Genomic DNA, 19,266 nt, shown 5'->3' with positions numbered 1-19,266 from the left:
GCCGACTGGGTTTAAACTGTTGGAGGAAGGATCTATGCTTATTTTGTGTGGGTCTAGAGCCTGAGTGGGATCAACAGGTAGATTTTAGTACAACATGAAGAATCTTCTAGCTATTGAGACCATCTGAAAATGTCATGGGCCCTCAAAGGAGCCTTGTCATTAAAGGTGTGAATGGGGTAGCTAGATGTCCCCTGGCCAGAGGTGTCTTCCTGGAACCATTCTAACCTCATCCCTAAGTGGCCCTCCAGAGGATGCCCTCCACCCAGCACTTCTGAGGGACCCCTTCCCCTGTTTCCCACAAAGTCTCCTCCAAGCCACCCCCCACCTCCTCAGTCTGGGGTCAGACCTGGGCGCTGAGGGCCTGGATGTCGTGCTCAAAGGCACAGTGTCGGCGCTGCAGGGCCTCGGCGGCGTTGAGGTCCCGGCCGGCGCCGTCAGGAAGCTGCTGCTGCTTGTGCTGCACCCGCGCCAGGGCCTGGCGGGCCCCGTGCAGGAAGCGCTGCAGCTCGTGTGCGGCCGCCAGCACCTGACCGCGCGTGTCCAGCAGCTCCAGCAGGTCAGCCCAGGCCTCGTTGAGACTGTCCTTCCACTCGGCCACGGTGGCCCGGGCGGCATGGCCCCCGGCGATGAGCCCGTTGGCCAGTGCGTTGGCGCTATCCACACGCTCCTGCCCAATGGTGCTCGTGTCTCGGGAGAACTCTCGGAATTTGTCCCGGAGCATCTGGGGGAAGAAGCAGTTGCATGGACAACGCTGTGACACTGGTGGAGCGAGTCCTCTCACCCCAAACTGGGAACCCGCTTCTGTCCCCTGGGCCACTTGGGGAAAATAGGCTTCTTCAGCAGGGCTGAGTTAACGAGCAGAAGCAACCCGACAGAATGGCTTCCTATTGACCCTGATGGACTGGCACCCCCAGCCCCCAACAAAGGTGTTGAGCATACTCAGAACCTTTAGCCTTCACACAAAGATCCCCTAACTATGGTCCATTATTTCTGCACCAATGTGGGTTCAAACTGTGGAGAGGAATCTCAAGGCCCCCCTCACTGTTGAGTTCTGTTGGAAAAGAGCGACCGGTAATTTCCTTCTTGCCCGCATCTACGCTCAGCCCCATGTCCTCCTGTCTGCACACGTCTTCAAATTAAATACCTCAAAACCCCGGAGGACAGTGCTGCTCAGCCTGATCTTGTGCCCCCTCCACCTTGTCTCTTCCCTGGATGAGGCCCCAGTCTCCCAAGGGGTCCTCTACTCTTCCCGGAGCTGACCTGAGGCCGGTGTCCTCCCCACACTCACAGTCACATGCTCGTAGTCCTGGCCCAGCTCGTGGGAGGCTGCCACCACCTCGCGCTCCTGGATCCACTGCTCCAGGTCATCCAGCTCGCGGCGGAGCTGGCACAGCCGTAAGTGCTCCTGCAGGCGCTCCCTCCGCTCGCCGGCCAGCTCCTTCAGGCTGGCGTACAGCTTGTCCACCTGGGCTTGGCGGATCAATATCCGCGTGCTATGGGGGTGGGGAGGCACCGCAGGACTCAGGACACATTGTTCTGATCCCTAGCCTATTCCATAGAGTCCTGTCCCTCTTAGCCCCCCAACTACTTGCCAAGTCCCTGCTTCTCAGCTTTCTAGATGGTTTTGTACACATGTACTACAGAAGACTCTGCAATCCCTGCACCTTCCTGGAACAGGATCCGCTCTCCCCCAGGGGCTGGGGCCCTTGCTGCCCGCTGCGCTCACCTCTCTGGGTGGTCATGGTCAATCATGTCCTGGCTGCTGGCTGCCAGCTGGTGGATGGTCTGGGCGTAGTCAGCCAGGGCTTGCTCCAATACCTGATGCTTCTTCACCTCTGCCTGGGCACTCAGCTCGTCCTGGGGGAAGGGACAGTGGGCATCAGGGAGCAGGGGTCAGGGGGAGGAAAGAAGCAGCCACGCAGCCTGAGCTCCCCCCTGGCTGTCACCTTGGCTTTCTCCTGGCCCATCATGTGTAACTCCTGCTCGCCCATCCAGGCCTCCGCCTCGGCGGCGTCACGGTAGAACTGCTGGGCCCGCAGGGCCTCCTCAAGTCGCTTCCCTCGAAGCTCCAGCTCGTGGCCCAGGCGTTTCCACATTTCCTGTAGCTCGGCCAGCTCCGGGCCTGCCGCCGCCGCCCCCAGAGCACGCTGCCGCTCCTTCAGGTCCGCAATCCGCGGCTCGTGGCCCTGGATCTCCTTCTGCAGGGTCTGTCCACAGCACAGAAGAGGAAACACTGAAAGGCTTGCTCAGGGACCCCTCACCCACATCCCTCCTTACACCTACTCAACATCAAGCCCGCCATGCTCTCGCTTCTCTTCCTTCCAGAGTCCTCATCATGTCCCCTCTTTTCTGGCCCAAGGATGTGATGGTGATTCCCCTTCAATACACAGGATCTCCTACAGAGGGAACCCACCCTCCGCGGTGAAGAAAGGCAAAACACTGAAGTCTAGGATTACACACAGCATTGAGGGGGAGCCACAGAAACCCCAGGTCTTAAGAAGGAACAAACTTCCAAGTATGGGGAGGCTCTTGGAACTTTTCCTTTAGCCTCTGCCTCACCTGGTTCTTCTTCATGAGGAGCTGGACACTGGGCAGGTCCTTGCCATGTTCCATGGAACTAGCCATGGGTAGCCGCTCCGTCACCCACAACTGGAGGAGAAAGAGGGGTCAGTGGAGGTCCAGAGGGCAAAGCGAATGATAGGGGGTGGACAGTGAGGATACCTGGGGAGGGGTTTTCTAGGGCTTCTGGCATGTGCGTGCTGGGAATGGTCATCTCTGGTTCTGGGATAAAGGGACCTAGAGGACATCCCCAAGTGTCCTTAGATGGTTGATTTTCAATGCCAAACGGAAGAGAAAACAGGGCGCTTCTGGCATCTCCCCAGCATCCAGGAAGGAGACTAGAAAGCCATAAGGCAGGGGACAACTTGCCATGATGATGACTCCACCCCATCGCAGATCCTAGTGACTCACGATCTCATCCTCCACGTCCCGGTGGAACTGGTGCTGCTCACGGGAGGCCTGCAGGCGCTGGCAGCGCTCCTTCATGGGCTGGCACAGGGCCCTGAACTTCTCCTCAACAGCCCTGGAGGTCCTCTCCACCTCCCCCGCACCCTGGTCTTCCTGGGCCAGCGCCCTCGCCTGGGCCTGGATGGCCTCCACCTCCTTCTCTCGCACGGCCATCTCCCGTTCCAGCATCTGCCAACCCGGAAGAGGAAGCGGGTGTTATCGCCACCTTCTGCTTTCCAACTCAGAGGAGACGCTGGTCTATATTAAGCCAATCACGATTTCTCATCTGCAGGGGCTCACCCCAGGGAGAGTATCCCTGTGCGACCTAGAGCAGTGGATCTCAAACATTAATATACATAAAAATCCAGGGGGGCATGTTAACTGTGGCAGTTATCAATTTATTGCCTCTCAGTCCCAAATCCACCTCAGTTCCAAATCCATCTTTCCCTGTTTTGAGCTGGTGAAACTGGACCCTGTAACATTTCTCCTTTGCCCGCTGGTACAATGCTAAGCCTTGTCAGTAGAGGGCGCTGGAGGGACACCACAACGTACAGGAGAGGAAGGGGCTTCTATTTATGGTTCCAGAGTGCCTTTCCTGGCTCTCACCCTCCAGCAAGTTTTACTGGCATCCCAGTGGCAACTTCCTGCTGGCCAGCCTTGGCCTGCCAGCTTCAGACCTGCTGGGGCCATGATACCCTAGCAAAATTCTATGCCATCCAGCGGGCCTCTGCCCCTTCCAATGAGGTCTGAAACTCCAGCCTTGGGGTTGGGCGAGGGTATCTCGTTCCTTCCTTGGGTACTCCTCCTCAGCCCTAGAGGTAGTAGTTGCTCCTTGCATTTGCTATTCCTGGATTCTTTAGAGCAGGGATCAGCAAATCCAGGCCCCTGCCTGTTTTTGTAAATAAAGTTTTATTGGCACACAGCCACACCCATTCTTTCACGTTTTGTCTATGGCTGCTTTTACCCTACAAGGACAGAGTTGAATAGTTGTGACAGAGGCCATATGACACACAGAACCCAAAATATTTACTGCCTGGCCCTTTATAGAAAAGTGTTTTCTGATCCCTGCTTTGGAGTTCTCTTTACCCCTTTGGTGGCTAACTACGTTTTACTAATTAATGCTTGTTTTTACTAAAGTTTCCTTGTTCAAGTTAGAATGTGGGTTCTGTCTCCTGACTACTATGACTGATACACACTCCTAGAGATTCTGATATGGTGGCCCATGGAAATCACTTGGAGAAATATCAGTAAAGATGTTGTCTGCAAGGCCTGAGAACGACCTCCCAAAAGCTATAGACTCCCTCTTCCTTTCTTCTGCTGTTCACCATCCCCATCAAACGCCCGCAACACACCTGCTGCTTCTTGAGCAGAATGTTGACGCTGGTGAGGTCCTTGCCATAGTCGTCCGAGTGCAGCTGGGCCTGCAGGCTCTCCAGCCAGCTCTCCAGGGCAGAGCAGCTTTGGGCGAACAGCTCGGCTCGGTTGGCATCAAAGAGGCTGCGGGCCTTGGCCTGGGTGGTGGTCTCCAGCTCGTCCCAGCGCTTGTGCAGGTCCTCCAGCTTCTCTGAGACCAGAACCTTCAGCTCCGGCTTCTCGAGGGTCAGCTCCCGCCCCTCCTGGGTGCGAAGAAGGTGTAAGTGTCAGAATTAGACAGCACTGAACTCTACAGGCTGAGAGTAGACCGGGCACCTAAAGGGCAGTGGAGACCTGAAGTGTGGGCAATAATTCCAAGTTCTTGTGTGTGCTCCTTACCATGCTCTTCTCAAAGGTTTGAAACCCCTCTAAACTTCCCTACCCTCACTGCTGATTAAGCCCTACTCCTCCTTCAAGGTCCAGCTCAAACCCCCTTTCAACTAAGAAACCACTGTGCTCTTTCCTCATTTTGAGTCCCTAGTGCTGTGGTTTCTGGTGGTATACTGCAGGTGGTCTTGTATTATTTGCTATCATTCGTGTTTCTCAGCTCATTACCCCTCACCTGAACTCTCACAAGTGAGTCCCACCTGGTCTCCCCACTCCAAGCCTTTCTGCTTGAGAACTTTTGTTTCCAGGGATGTGAGGGAAGCATGGCCTCTTGACCTGCATGCAAGGCAGGCTGGAAGTGCCAGAGAGTTATTGCCCCCAGAAGCAGCCCTCAACTAGTAACAGACAGGGAGCCGGTGGACAAACACTCGGCATCCTTGTGCTTTGGTTGGGATAACTCTGATGCACGTTTTACACCGTCTCCCAGGTGCCCCACCAGGACTGAGCGTCAGTTGCCCACTGGGATGACTAGCATGGCAATGGGCCCTTTATTGACTACCTTCCCTTCTCCGTCTCATCTCCCCACTGTCCTACTGGTGTTTCTGGCAATCACCTCCCATATAAGTGGGCTGCACTGGAAGCCTTGTTTCAGGGTCTGCTTCTAGGGGAACACAAACCAAGACACCGCCTTCAGGCCATTTTATACATAGCTGCCAAGATGAAGAGCGGTGGAGTCTAGCACTGCTTGGGTAACTGCACAAACCTTCAGCACAAGCCACACTTCGACACACAGTCCTTATGGAGTGATCAGGGCTTACATGACCTGGCCCTGCAGGCTCTTCCCATCTTTTCTTCCATGGGGCCCCCAGACTGACTTACCCCCTTGCTCCCATACAGGCACCCCACTTCCACACCTCTGGTTTCCTGTTCACACTCTCTTCTCCACCTAGAAACATCCTTCCCCCATTATCTCTGCTTGTCCAAATTCTCCTCGTCCTTGGTGGACTGCCCTGGAGGCACCTGCTTCTAGGAGTCTCACATCTCTCTCCTTAGCGCCCAGGCTTTATCGGGCTCTCTCTTATTGCACTTGCTATATTCTGCTGTGGATTTAATTTAGCTATTTGTGTATGTCTCACCCTGGCTACAGTGTCATTCCTCGAGAGCGGAGCCTGCAATGGAATCACCTTCATTCCCTGCTCAGTGCCTAATACAATGCTTTGCATACAATAGCACCAACTAAGTATTTGCTGAACAAATGGAAAAACTGAATACACACTGGTCTCCTCCTCTCCCCAACCATCATGCCCTTGAGGGAAGGAAAGTGTCTTTTTATATACCTTGTGGCACCTAGCAGAGTGCTGAGCACACACACTGTTGTCCAGGAATACTTGCTGAGTTGAAATAAAGTTTTACTGGTGCTCAGCTCTTGAGGAAGAACTGAGTGGGAGACCAAGTACCAAGAACAGCAAGACTCAAAAGCCAGGGTTGGCAAACTGTGGCCTGCAGGCCCAGTCTGGCCCATTGCCTGTTTTTATAAATGAAGTTTTATTGGAACACAGCTATACTCATTTGTTTCTGTATTCTCTATGGCTGCTTTTGCACTACAGTGGCAGAGTTGAGCAGTCACAGCAGAAACTGTATGGCCCACAAAGCCTAAAATATTTACCATCTCTCCCTTTACAGAAGTTTGCTGATCTCTCTTGAAGAGTGTCATCCAGCTCTGGACCCAGGGATAGTTATTGTCTTGACCCAAAGCTGCAGTTTGGTTCTCTACTAATTTGTACTTTCTCAAAGTTCTAGAGTCACCATCCGTAGACCTAAGACGTTTGTTCCCAGACCATAACTTTCCACCCTGGGGGTTTGGCACCAGAGGCCCCCTGATCTCTAACTCTGAAAGAGTCATATCCTGAAGGCGGGACCCTCCCCTGCACTGTGGCCAGGACCCTGCCTGGAGGAGGCCCCAGAGGCTCTCTTCTCGTGCTCCCATCACACCACTCACCTTGTCCACCTTGTCCAACCAGTCCTTGTTGGCGGCCAGCTCAGCCATGAACGCCTGGTGCTTCTGCCATTTGGTGTGCAGGTTGCGGGCCTCATCATAGGACACGTCCTGGGCTGTCAGCATCTTCTCGTCAATCCAGAGTTTCAGCTGGACCAAGCACAGAGCAGGGATGGAGGAGGGCAGAGTACATTTCAGAAGGAGGGAAGAGTGAAGCACAGAGGAGGCAAGGGTGAGCCAGAAGTGGTGGATGTGGGGAGAAGCCATGAAGGGGGTCCACATGCTCATGTGACACTGCAGTGGACTTAGTCTAGGCTCAAAGAGTGAGGGTGTTGTGGGAAAGGGATGGCTAGGGAATGTCAGAGGAGACACAGGGGAACTGAGAGCCCCACCTCATGACAGTCTTGTAAGAAATGCTGCTGCTCTCGGTTGTCCCGAACACGGCCCAGGAGCTGCTGCACTGCTTCCTGATTCTTCCTGTGTCTGTAAGACAGCCCCTTGTGAAGCCCTTGAACTTGTTGTGAAAGGGTTATAACCCTCTAACTAACCTAGAAGACTTCAGTCTTCCTCCTCTGGGGACAGTGCCTTCTGGGAGCACTACAACACAACCCAGGAATCCTGATGTCAGCGTCCAGCTCTCCTAGACTTCATTTCGCCCCAGTGTGGGGGAGACAGAACTTCTCAGCCCATGGCCTAGTCCCTCTCCCATCACTTGGTTCTTCCTTCTTTACGTTTGTCAGCTCCCCACCACCATCTGTTAGTCTGCCTGTGCCACGTTCTCCAACTTCTTCATCAGTGAAACAGGCCATCCCGTGTTCACTTATTTCCCTCTCGGGCCCCTCACTTGCCCACTGTCCTCATTATACCTCCTCTCAACGGAGTCTGCCTTCTCTTGGATCTTCTCGGCATGGATGTTGCCCTCAGACACCAGCTGGCGCCCGGCCTCCAAGAGCCCGCGGATCAGCTCCCCGTTGGCGTCCATGGTGCTTATGAAGTCCTCCAGTTTTTTAATGGCAGCATCAGCACCCTGCAGTGTCCCCGGCATCTCCGTGTGAGACAAAACATATTCCTGTGTGGGAGGGGAGATATGGAGCTCACTTCTCAAAGCAGTGCTCAACCTCTCAGAAGGGACCTACTGAAAGGGCACATCTGAGACACTGAGGCCAACCAGACAGGGGCAGGGGCTGGGGTAGGGCAGACCGTGTGGCTCTGAAGACAGAGGGGGATGGTGCCTGAAAGTGTGGGAGAAAGCTAGAAGGAAGCTGGGCTGGAGGGCCTTTGACAGTCTAAATCCTGTTCAATCTTATTTCTAGCTACTGATTTGATTTTTTTAATAGTTACATGACAAGCCAGGTTTTCTATTTCTTCTTAAGTCAGTTTGGGTAAGTTATATTTACATCTTTTTTTTCACTCCCGTATTTTTCTAACACGTTCTCCCTGTCCATCCTGTTTCCGCAACTAGTCTACCCACTGCCATTTTCCTCCCCACCCAGCCACCATTCTCCTTCACGGTCCCTAGTTCCCGCCTCTTCCTGGTTCGGCCTGACCCCAGGCTCTCACCTGGCTGCTGAGCACGCCCTCGGCCTGGCGAGCATCGCGCAGGAACCCCTGGAAACCATGGGCCTGGGCCAGACGGCCTTGCCGGCTCCCCCACATGCGGCCCAGCTCCTCCCAGCCGGTTCCCAGGGCTTCCAGTCGCTGCCGTAGGAAGAGGCACTGGGGATCGGCCTGGTCCCGGGTCACCTCCTCACCCAAGGCCCGCAGCCGGCTGTACTCGCCCTGGGCTCGCTCCACCTCTCCCCGCAGGGCTGCGTGTTGGGCCAGGAGGGCCTCTGCCTCAGGCAGGGTGGCCGGCCCTTCTTCAGAGGCCACAGCGGTCTGCGTGCGACCTAGCCAAGCCTGGAAGTCATCCAAGCTGCGCAGGAAGTCCTGCAGCCGCCGCGCCTCACCCAGCGACTCCTCTCGACGCCGCATGGTGGCCCTGAGGTCCTCCCAGCCAGCTTGCACCTCTGCAAGCCGGGCATTGATGGCAGGGGCTTGGGCTGGGTGGCCAGCAGCCAGGGCATTTGCCTCTCGAGTCAGTTCACCCACCCGGGTGGCGATGGCCTCTAGATCCCGCTCAGTGCCGGCCAACTTCCGCTGCAGCGCCAGCACGCCGGCCAGGTCATTGCCCAGGCCTTGGGTGGACTCGATGACCTTGGTCTTTTCTCTCATCCAGGCCTGGGTCTCCGTGCACTCCAAGTGGTAGTTCTGGATGCTCAGGGCTGACGTCAGAGCTGCCTTCTTGCCATCTGCCAGAGACCGAAACTGCTGCCACCTGAGAGTGAGGGAGAGCCTGGTGTTCGGAGTTGCTCAGCTTCCTCGCCCTGTCCAGGTGCATCTGGAAGCTTCTTCCCTGCTTCTCTCTCCTTTGGTATATTCTACCCACCTGCTTCTGCTGTTTTAAAGAGGCTGCTCCCACTCATCCTCCCTTGACTCCTTCTTAATTGCTCCCTGTCCAGCCACCAGCCTCTTCAGACTGCCTTTACCCTGCTTCTATCTCTTTCATCATCCCCTCCACCAACATATTCCAGACTGCTCTGCCTCCTCATTTGTAGCCTCTATTCCATGCCCTACAGAGCTCGCTTCCGGTTGCCATCTTGCCTGCTGCCTACTGTTTCAGTCCCTGGTCCTGCCCTCCCCCACCCCACCTGTGGTTGAGCTGCTTCTGGGTGTTGACAATGCTGTCCTTGCCCGGGGGGTTGGCCTTCAGCAACTGCTCTGCAATGTCATTCACAGCAGTAATTCGCGCCGCAAGGGCGTTCATTTCGGGCTCCAGGGTCTCGAACCTGAAGGGGCAAAGAGCTGGGCATGAACACCGAGAGGCAGTGATGCCACGGCCCACCTCCCTTAGATGCCCACAAAACTCCTCTCCGTCAACACGAGGCTTATTTTTAGGAGGCTCTGCACTTCTCATCCACAAGGTTCACAGCATCTGTGGGTCACAGGGCGCGCCCAATTCCCCCAAAACAAGTAGAAAAACTAGTATCTCCGGAGTTGCTCAAAAAGGCGGTGGAAGTTGAAGGTGGGAACAGCTGCACAAGTCAAACTCATCCCTGGCGCAGGCCCGTCTTTATCAGAGCCTCCCCTCTGCCTCCTGGGACTCACCCCTCAGCCGCCTACCTGGGTCCCATCCACCAATACGTGTTAAAAACCAACGAACAACCTAAAATATTTGTGATAAAGAAGAGAAGCATAACTTCTCCCAGGGACACTTATATTCTCATAGAGTCTGCAAATGTTTTCTGCAAAGGGCCATTAGTAAATACTTTAGGCTTTGTGGGCCATACGGTCTCTGTCTCAAGTATTCAGCTCTGCTGTCCCAGCACAAAAGCAGCAGGGGACAATGTGGAAACGAATAAGTGTTGACTCTGTTCCAATCAAGCTTTATTTACAAAAACAGGCAACAGGCTGGATTTGGCCCAAGGTTGTAGTTTGCTGACCCCTGTCATGGGATGTCTTGAAAACTAAAAAAAATCTTTGATTACATTTTTTAAAACCACCAGGAAATTTCAATATAGAGTGAGTAGTAGATGATATCAAGGAATTGCTAATTTTGTTTTGTGTGATAATGGGATTGTGGTTCTATAAGAAAAATATCTTTTCTAAATGATTTTAAGATTTATTATTCTGTAAATAAATCCACTTCGTGAGAGGTTAATCAGTGTCTCTGACTAAAAGGTTTACAACTTCAAAGCCTTAACTATTTTAAGTCCGCAGACACAATTAAAAAATAATTTACTATATGTAAGAATACTTCCTCATGTTTCTTTTTTTTTTGTGAGGAAGATCAGCCCTGAGCTAACATCCATGCCAATCCTCCTCTTTTTGCTAAGGAAGACTGGCCCCGGGCTAGCATCCTACCCATCTTCCTCCACTTTATATGGGACACCACCACAGCATGGCTTGACAAGCGGTGCGTCGGTGCGTGCCCGGGATCCGAACCTGTGAACCCCGGGCCGCCAAAGCAAAGCGCATGCACTTAACCACTGAGGCACTTGGCCGGCCCCCCTCATATTTCTTAAAGGATGCATCCTGGAGAATGCACAAGTGAAATGATAATATTGGGGATTTGCTCTTATTTATTTATTTATTTTTTGTGAGGAAGATCAGCCCTGAGCTAACATCTGCCAATCTTCCTCTTTTTGCTGAGGAAGACTGGCCCTGGGCTAACATCCTACCCATCTTCCTCCACTTTATATGGGACGCTGCCACAGCATGGCTTGCCAAGTGGTGCATCGGTGCGCGCCCGGGATCCAAACCAGCCAACCCCAGGCAGCCGCAGTGGAACGCGCGCATTTAACTGCTTGTGCCACCCGGGAATTTGCCTTTAAAAATGAAAATTAATCAAATAAAGCAAGGTCTTGACAATTATTGAATCCGGGTGATAGGTATATAGGAGTTTGTTGGATAATGTTTTCTACTTCTGAGTTTAACACTTTTCATTAAAACAAAAAACAGACAACTGTTAAGACTCAAAGGGATGTAGCAAGAGTAGGCAGTTTATGGCGGGACCCCACCCTACACACTGGAGCCAACTCACAAGGCCCCTCAGGAGGGAGCCTGCAGGGGGCCTACCTTTGCTGCACGACCTCCAAGTCCTCCAGGCGCTCAGGCAGGGCTAGCCCATTAAGCCACTGCTCCTTCTCTTCCACCCACAGCCCGCAGGCCCCGGCCTCGCTGAGCATGGTGTAGAGCGCCAGGGCCGCCTCCAGGGCCCGTGCCCGCTCGCCTGCCCGGGCCTGCAGCTCCTCGTAGTGCCGCTCCAGGGTGGGCACCCTGCCCTGCACCTCGGGCGTGCGGCTCAGTGCGGGAGGCAGGGCCGCGGCCTGTTCCCTCAGGGCGTCCAGGGTTGGCCGGTGGCCTCGGATCTCCTCCTCCAGGGCCCGATGCTGCCGGGCCAGGGCCTGCGTGGAGAACTCATCGTGCCCCAGCTCGGGGCTGGACACCAGGCGGAGCGCGTCTACCAGCCAGGCCTCCATGTCGTTTGCGTCTGCCTGGAACTGGTAGAGGCTGGCGGCCTGGGCTAGCCGCTGGGCGCGCTCCTCTGCCAGGGCCTCCAGCCGCTCCCACTGGGCTTGGAGCTCGGCTGCGCGGGCGGCGGCCTGGCCTGCCCCAGGGTGGCCCTCGGCCACCAACTGCTGGCCCTGCTCCAGGGTGAGCTTCAAGGGCCCCAGCCGGCCGCTCATCTCGCCTCGCAGGGCCGTGTGCTTGTTGAGCAGGCGGAGGACGCCGGTCAGGTCCCGGCCAGTTTCGGCCGAGGCCAGCAGGTGCTGCTGCTCCCGCACCCAGGCCTCAGCCTCGCCCACCTCCCAGAGGAACCGCCAGAGGCGCCGGGACTCCTCCAGACGGGCCCGCCGCGCGGCCGCCAACTTGCACAGCGCCTCGTAGCTCCGCTCCAGGGCAGCCACCCGCTCCGACACCAGCTGGGGGTCGCATGGTTTGTACTCTGAAAAGTTACACCAGAGGGTGAGAGCTGTACCTCAGCCCTCCTGCTGCATCCCAGGCACTCCTGGTCACGAATCCCCCCACCCGCTCTCTTAGGCCTCCCTCCTAGCTCTGTCACCCACCATTCTTCCTGTCCCCAGGTTCCCCCAGTCTTGCTGCTGCAGCTCTTAATGTTCTCCTTCCCAGCCCCTCCTTTTCCAGTTCCTTTCCCCACTTTTCACCTTTTGCTGGGTCGCAGAAGCGCAGTGCGGAGGCACTGACAGCCCGCACACGCTCAGCCTGCACAGCGATGTCTGCTTCCACCAGCTCGTGCAGCTGCAGCAGGTCCTCCACTCCAGCCAGGTGCTTGCCCAGGTCCTGAGACTGCAGCCGGCCCTGCCAGGCACAGGCAGCATGCCGATACCCATCGGAGACCCACCAGTCCCCTCTCAGCCGTGCCTCTTTCAGCCCCACCACACACACGTGCTAACTTGGCTCCATTTTCCTGGATTGACCGTGCCGCCCAAACTCTCTGGGCGGCTCCAGGTGTCACACCCAGGTGAGCTCACCTGCTTCTGTCTGTCAGCCCTCACTCACACACACAGTGATCCCCCAGTTCTGTCCTGGCACCCTGGCCTCTTAGTACTCAACTCCCCTCCTGTGGAACGACTTTCTTACTAAATCTTGCTCCTGGAATCTCCGCTCTGACTCATTTCTCAGCCCCAGAATTATCTCCACCCTCCTATCGTCATGGCTCGGTTCCCAGCACTCCAGCAATCTTCAGCATCTCCAGACCTATCCTTATCCCCACCTCTCGCCTAGATCACCACAACAGCCTCCAGCTGGTCTCTCGGCTCCCACTCCAGCTGCCCACAGCCCTTCCTCACACAGTATCAAAGGGATCTTTCTAGAAACATAAGGCAGAATCATGTCTCTCCCCTTTTCAAAACCTTCTAGTCACTTTCAATGCTCTTTGTTACTTGGAATAAAATCCAGACTCCTTGGCCAGGCCTGTAAGGCCCCACATGAGCTGGCCGCTCCTCCCTCATCTCATTCCACTGCCCCCATCCTGTTCTTACAGCCCCCCTGGCCTTCCTTCTCGTGCTGAACATGCCACACTTCAGCAGGCCTGGGGCCTTTTCCTAGCTGTTCCTTCTGCCTGGAACCACCTCTCCTCAGATTTCCCTGTGGTGGCTCCTCGTGTTATTCTGCTTTTAGCTTAAATGGCATCTTCTCAGAGAGGCCTTCCTAGAGCACTCCATCACACGCTCTGTTCCAGCTTTCTCCTAGGTTTTATGCCCACTTGCTATTTTGCTTATTGATCGGTCCATGGGTTTTATTATCAGTCTCCTCCTGCTAGAATGCGAGCCCCCCGAGGACAGGGACCAGTGTGCTCTGTTCATCTGAGGACAGGGCTCTGCACCGTACATACTCCACAAAGATCAGCTGAGCAAGTGAGCGACAGCACCCCTCGTCAAACCCCCGCAAGTCCTGATCAGCTTAACCCCGCCACACGCGTCCCACTGGTACCTTCATCTCTTCCATCCAGTCCATGAGGTAGAGCAGGTCCTGAAACACCTTCTGCAGCTCCAGGTTGAGCAGGAGCCGCTCCCGCCGGGCGGCCACCATCTGCCTCAGGAAGTCCCAGAGCCGCGCCACGTTGTGCTGCCGCGCGGCGATGCGCTTGATGTCGTGGTAGCGCTCGGCGGCCAGCTCCGCGGCCACGGCGTCCACCGCCTGCACCCGGCCACTGTAGGCCACGATGTCCGTCTCGATGGCTTCGTGCTTCCGCACCGCGGCCTCCACCGCAGCCAGCTCCAGCCCAAAGTTGTCCTGGGGCAGGGGGCAGGGAGGGGAGGTTTGGGAGCTCAGGGACACCATCTCTGCTTGCCCTTTCTGCCCTCCAGGGCACTTCTGTTGCAAGGGGCCAACTCCACGAGGTGGCTCTAAGTGTCCTCTCTACGCCATCTCATCCTGTCTCACTAACCCTTTCTTCTTTTTTTTTTTTTAAAGATTTTATTTATTTATTTTTTCCCCCCAAAGCCCCAGTAGATAGTTGTGTGTCACAGCTGCACATCCTTCTAGTTGCTGTATGTGGGACGCGGCCTCAGCATGGCCGGAGAAGCAGCGCGTCGGTGCGCGCCCGGGATCCGAACCCGGGCCGCCAGCAGCGGAGCGCGCTCACTTAACCACCAAGCCACGGGGCCGGCCTCACTAACCCTTTCTTCTGTTCAAGCCTCCGGCCCCTCGTTCCTGAGTTTCTTGGTCTTCCTATCTGTGTGATGGATTTCTTGTTTCATTAGCTCCCACATCGCAGGGTTCCTTATCCACCACTCTCTCTCTCCCATTTCTCCCGACCAGCCCAGACAGGCCAAGAGCCCCCCATGTCCTACCTGGGACACGAGGCGCTGGTTCTCGCTAAGCCAGGTCTCCCGCATGGCGGCCTTGCGGTCGAAGCGGGCGGCCAGCTGCTCCAGCTTCTCCTGGCGGATCAGCTCGGTGCGCAGGGCCAGCTCGCGCTCATGCTCGGCCTTCTCAAGCCGCTCCCAGGCCTGTGAGGTGGGGACAGAATTGGTGCTAAAGGGCCAAGGCTCAGGAAGGGAGGGTGAGCAGGGGTCATCAGGGTTGGGGGCACATGGCGAGTCCCAGGGAAGCTCAGTCTAGTGGGTCTGTGGACCACGGTCAGTTAGACACCTCTGCGTGGAAGTATGAGAAACGGGAGGTGTGAGGGCTTTGGAGCCATGTGACCACTACACCTGCCTAAGGACAAGAACCGAGGGGAACAGGGAACAATGGAAACCACTGGATTTGTCTGTGGTGGCGGGACTGTGGGTGAACTCCATTACTTTTGTTAATCTTATAATGTTGTCTGTGAAGACAATAAAAGTAGGGAGAGCGAGTTGGGGACGTGAACAAGATATGGGACTTAGGGTACAATTTTATTATGTGACTCGCATGGAGAGACAGAAGGAGGAGGAAGGGGGATGTGCAGGACGCACAAGAAGACATGTGAGTCACGTCTGCACCAGGGAGGGGTTCAGGGAGCCACATGAGTGTGCAAGTTGGGGCAGTAGGGGCTGGTGCTGAAGGTGGAACGTCTGTGGGATGGGAAGGGAGGCCGTGGACCTTGTTGATGTCAGAGATGAGCCGGCCCTCACGGGGCGTGTAGACCTTCTGGTTGTTGGCCCGCAGCTTGCTCTGGATGGTGAAGAGCAGCACTTCCAAGTTCCCTTTCTCGGTGAACCTGAGGCAGGAGGGCAGGTCAGGGTCAGAGTCAAAGGCCACTAGGGGCGCAGGGACTCTTTATGTTTCAAAATGAAGTGTCCTGTGTTGCTTTCCTTCTCATAAAAGCAATACAGGCTCTTTGTGTGAAAGCCAGAAAATATGGGCAAACCAAAAGAACATAATTTTAAAACAACTGAAAACCACACAGAAACGATCACTGTTACCCCTTGACAGGTGCACACGCACTTCATTTTCGTTTTACCCAGATGAGATCACATCATAACCACAGCTAACGTGTCGAGGACTCACTCACCGTGAGCTGGGCCTGTCCTCAGGGCGTTACAAGCATTAACTTGCTTAGTTCTCCCTGTTACCTACAGTCTCTTATTACCCTCATTTTTCAGAGGAGAACACTGAGGCACAGAGAGGCCAAATAAGTTGCTCAAGGCTCACAGCTGCAAGGTGGCAGAGCCAGGATTTGAACTCGCACTCTGAGCCTGGATGCTTAGCCCTTTGCTCTCTGTTGCCCACACATCACTGTTTCGTAAACTGCTTCTTCACCTATTTTTCATGAACATCTTTTCAGGTCAATAAACGCATTTCTTCAACATTATTTTCAGTGGCTGTCCCATGACTTATTTTTCTTTTGCAAAGGTCATGCTTGTGAACATCTTTGAAGCTACATCTCTGATCAATGCCCAGAAGAGGACTTTCCAGGTCAAAGGGCAACCTCAAATGATTCCCTGGAATGTATAGGAACAGATGTTTTCTGGATTAATATCAGTTTTGGAGCTGAAACATATTAACTCCAAAAGAGCTCAATAACAGAAAAACAGAATTTTTAGCCTATACTGTATAGAATTGCCTAACAGCAATTCCACACTTGAAAACAGTTAATTGCTGAAATATGTAAACAATAAGAACCTTTGCAACGTGCAGGTCACCAGCCACACTCCTGTATGGGCAGCTATGACCTGCCTGTCAGGCCCATCCCTCCTGTCCCTAAGCTGGGATGGGGTTGCTGTGACACCCCGACCAGTAATCTCATCTGAGTGGGCTGCACTGGCTCCACATACCATAGCAATCATTCTCACAGCATGATTTTTTTTAAATGAATAATCATTTTAAAAATTTATTTTGGAACTGCTTCTGGCGCTTTGAGCTTGGGGAAATGAGCCTCCACCGCATTTACATGCTGCCAAATTTCCCTCCCGCAAGTCCGCCCTAATTTAGGCTTCCTCTTGTGTGGGCACAGCTCGGAGCATGCATGCTGCGGCAGGGGGTAGTCCAGGGGCACCTACTTGGGCGGCTTCTCCACGGTGCGGTAGGAGTTGAAGGACTGCAGCTGGTTCTGGACCCCGCTCAGGGAGTTGGCCAGCTGCCGGTCATTGAGGGTCACGATCGTTTGCTCGATCCACTGCAGCAGCTCTGAGGCCAGGGACTCGTATTTCTCCACTAGGCGCTCTGCCTCCATGGCGTGGTCCAGCACCTGCAGACAGCGAGCCGGGGATCCTGGCCACGGGGTCCCTGGCAGTCCGGCAGCTCCACCCCGCCTCTGCTTTAGGGGAGAAAGACCCGTCCGCAGGCCTTTCCGCCTACCGGCCCATGGCGGGAAGTACCTTGCCAATTCTTTTGCCTTCCACGGCCAGGGCCTTCATCTTGGAGAAGTAGTGGTAGTAAGTAGCCACATAGGTAATGATTGATTTCTCATCTGGTTGGTCCACATTCACATCTGAGAAGAAGGACCACTCAGGTCAGGCAGAGAGTGGAAACCTGCCTCCCAGAAGTGTACCCGCACTTTGAATCACTTACCCCAATCCCAGGGCCCTCCCAGCCCCCCAAGGCTGACATCTTTGCAGCTCCCTTCAGAGCAAAATGACAAATAAAGCATTTGGACTAAAAAGGCATGAGAAAGCTAACCTTTTTATCTTTAACTCCTAGAAATAAGCAGAGTACAAAATCCAGAAGCCCAAGGAGGCTTTACCCAGTGTCCCCATTGGAGACCAAAATTAGCTGTTTGGGAGAAGAAAGGCAGGAAAAGAAACTGCATTCCCAGTTGGGGAAGGATCATGGACTTATGGGCTGGAAATACATCTAAGAAGTCAGCCGACTGAGGGGCAGCAAGACAGAAGGTACAAATGAAGCTTCCTGAACCCAGGATGTTCAGAGTGAGGGACCCTGTCAACCCTGGCAGCGGGGACAGAGGTCAGTTCTCAGGGCCATCTTGGGGCACGGTCACAGCTATTTCTGACCTCAGTCCCAAAGTTCAGCTATGGACCCGAGGATGTGAGCGTCCTTCAAGCAACCCAGCTTCCATCACAAGGACCAAGGCTCTGACTATGACCTGAAATCCCCAGGTTCTCTTAATTAGGCCAAATTGTATCCTACCTAAAGAGAAGACTGTGGGACTATAAGCCCTCTTGACCTCCTCTGAAAACCCACAGGTAGCCAGGATCCACTAAAATCATCTCAGAAAGTTACAGGACACTTAGCTGTACCTGAGTGTTCTTTATCATAGCTGTGCTTCTCAAATGCTCTCCAAAGAACCTGGTACCTGGCCTACTTCCATCACTAGTTAGCTGTTTGTCATTCTGGACTAAGAGGGCACAGGAGATGGGGCTACAGGCAGGACTGAAAACAGGGAGAAAATAACCAAGACCCAAATCTGCCCAGTGAGCTTAGGAAGGAGCATTTCCAGCAGGGAGGTAGGTCACTTGGCCCTTCTCTCCTCCCCTTTTCTGGCTGCTCTCCCAGGGAGGTGGCTCAGGAAACAGGCTCTGGAGCCAGGCTGCCTGAGTTGGACTCTCAGCCCCATCAGCTGTATGACCTTGGGAAAGTCACTTAACCTTTATGGCCGCCCTCCTCCATTGCCCCACCCCCGTCTTCTCTTCCATAACCTGAGGATAATAATGGCACTGATTGCAAAGGGGGTGTTGTGAGGATTAAAGAAATTAAAGCATGCCAAGTGCAGTGCCAGGTACAAAATTGCGATCCCAGTGGCCATTACTGGTCTCATTGGCATTAAGGTCAGAACCCCAGGGGCCAATGGGCAGGATCAGCTGACCACAAGGCCAGTGCTTGGTGAGACCACAAGGTCATGCAGTTTAATTTAGAACGCTAGAATCTGAGAATCAGAATGGCCCTTAGAGACCACATAGACCTATCTTCTCATTTTTGAGATGAGGAAACTGAGCTACAGAGAGGCCAAGCAACTGGCTGTAAGTCACAGAGCTACTCCATGGTGGGGCTGGGATAGAACCACATCCTGGGACTCTTTCTGCCACAGGGCTGCCTTCCTTCCTACAGCTTTTTTTTTAATTTAATTGAGATATAATTTTCATACCATAAAATTCACCCTTTGGAAGTATACTATTCAGTGGTTTTTAGTATAGTCATGAGGTTGTGCAGCCATCACTCCTATCTAATTCCAGAACATTTTCATCACCCCCAAATGAAACCTGTACCCATTAGCAGTTACTCCCCATTCTCCCCGCCCTCAGCCCCCGGCACCCACTCATCTACCTTCTGTCTCTATCCCACAGCCTCTTTTTCACTTAGCTCTGCCCCACCTTCAGGATCCAGCAGCTTCGTAAGTCCCAGCTCCTTCTCAGCCAGATTGAAAGCGTTCTGCAGATTGTAGTGAGCATTACACTTCCTCAGGGACTCGAAATCCAGCAGGTCTGGCCTGGGTGCGGAGGAAACAAAGGTATCAAAAGCATGTGAGATCCTAAAGAGAAAAGCAAAGCCACCCTAAGTCACCAACTCCATTTTGTCAAGAGCTAGGCTGCTCAAACCCACACCCACGGCTCCTATCCCCTCGCTTCCCATCGCAT

General features: G+C 54.2%; 1 protein-coding gene across 4 annotated transcripts in view; it reads right to left on the bottom strand.

Moving 5' to 3' along the window:
- Positions 1-19,266, bottom strand: part of SPTBN2 (spectrin beta, non-erythrocytic 2) — a 40,318-nt gene that overhangs the window by 7,015 nt on the left and 14,037 nt on the right. For all 4 annotated transcript variants that reach the window (XM_014793047.2, XM_087422588.1, XM_087422587.1 and 1 more), the window contains 20 exons: positions 19,003-19,118; positions 17,053-17,165; positions 16,735-16,922; positions 15,335-15,452; positions 14,602-14,760; positions 13,739-14,041; positions 12,451-12,604; positions 11,360-12,230; positions 9,433-9,570; positions 8,303-9,059; positions 7,609-7,811; positions 7,135-7,225; positions 6,746-6,892; positions 4,359-4,622; positions 2,971-3,195; positions 2,560-2,649; positions 1,947-2,207; positions 1,727-1,857; positions 1,289-1,493; positions 347-721 (listed from right to left, as the gene is read on the bottom strand). In XM_014793047.2, the coding sequence (XP_014648533.1) occupies positions 347-721; positions 1,289-1,493; positions 1,727-1,857; positions 1,947-2,207; positions 2,560-2,649; positions 2,971-3,195; positions 4,359-4,622; positions 6,746-6,892; positions 7,135-7,225; positions 7,609-7,811; positions 8,303-9,059; positions 9,433-9,570; positions 11,360-12,230; positions 12,451-12,604; positions 13,739-14,041; positions 14,602-14,760; positions 15,335-15,452; positions 16,735-16,922; positions 17,053-17,165; positions 19,003-19,118 (4,909 nt within the window). The remainder of the gene's footprint in view (positions 1-346; positions 722-1,288; positions 1,494-1,726; positions 1,858-1,946; positions 2,208-2,559; positions 2,650-2,970; positions 3,196-4,358; positions 4,623-6,745; positions 6,893-7,134; positions 7,226-7,608; positions 7,812-8,302; positions 9,060-9,432; positions 9,571-11,359; positions 12,231-12,450; positions 12,605-13,738; positions 14,042-14,601; positions 14,761-15,334; positions 15,453-16,734; positions 16,923-17,052; positions 17,166-19,002; positions 19,119-19,266) is intronic.

This window comes from Ceratotherium simum, chromosome 34 (genome assembly GCF_057802395.1).
Source record: "Ceratotherium simum simum isolate JZ-2026a chromosome 34, ASM5780239v1, whole genome shotgun sequence".
Taxonomy (NCBI): domain Eukaryota; kingdom Metazoa; phylum Chordata; class Mammalia; order Perissodactyla; family Rhinocerotidae; genus Ceratotherium; species Ceratotherium simum.
This window is presented reverse-complemented; position numbering and strand designations above follow the sequence as displayed.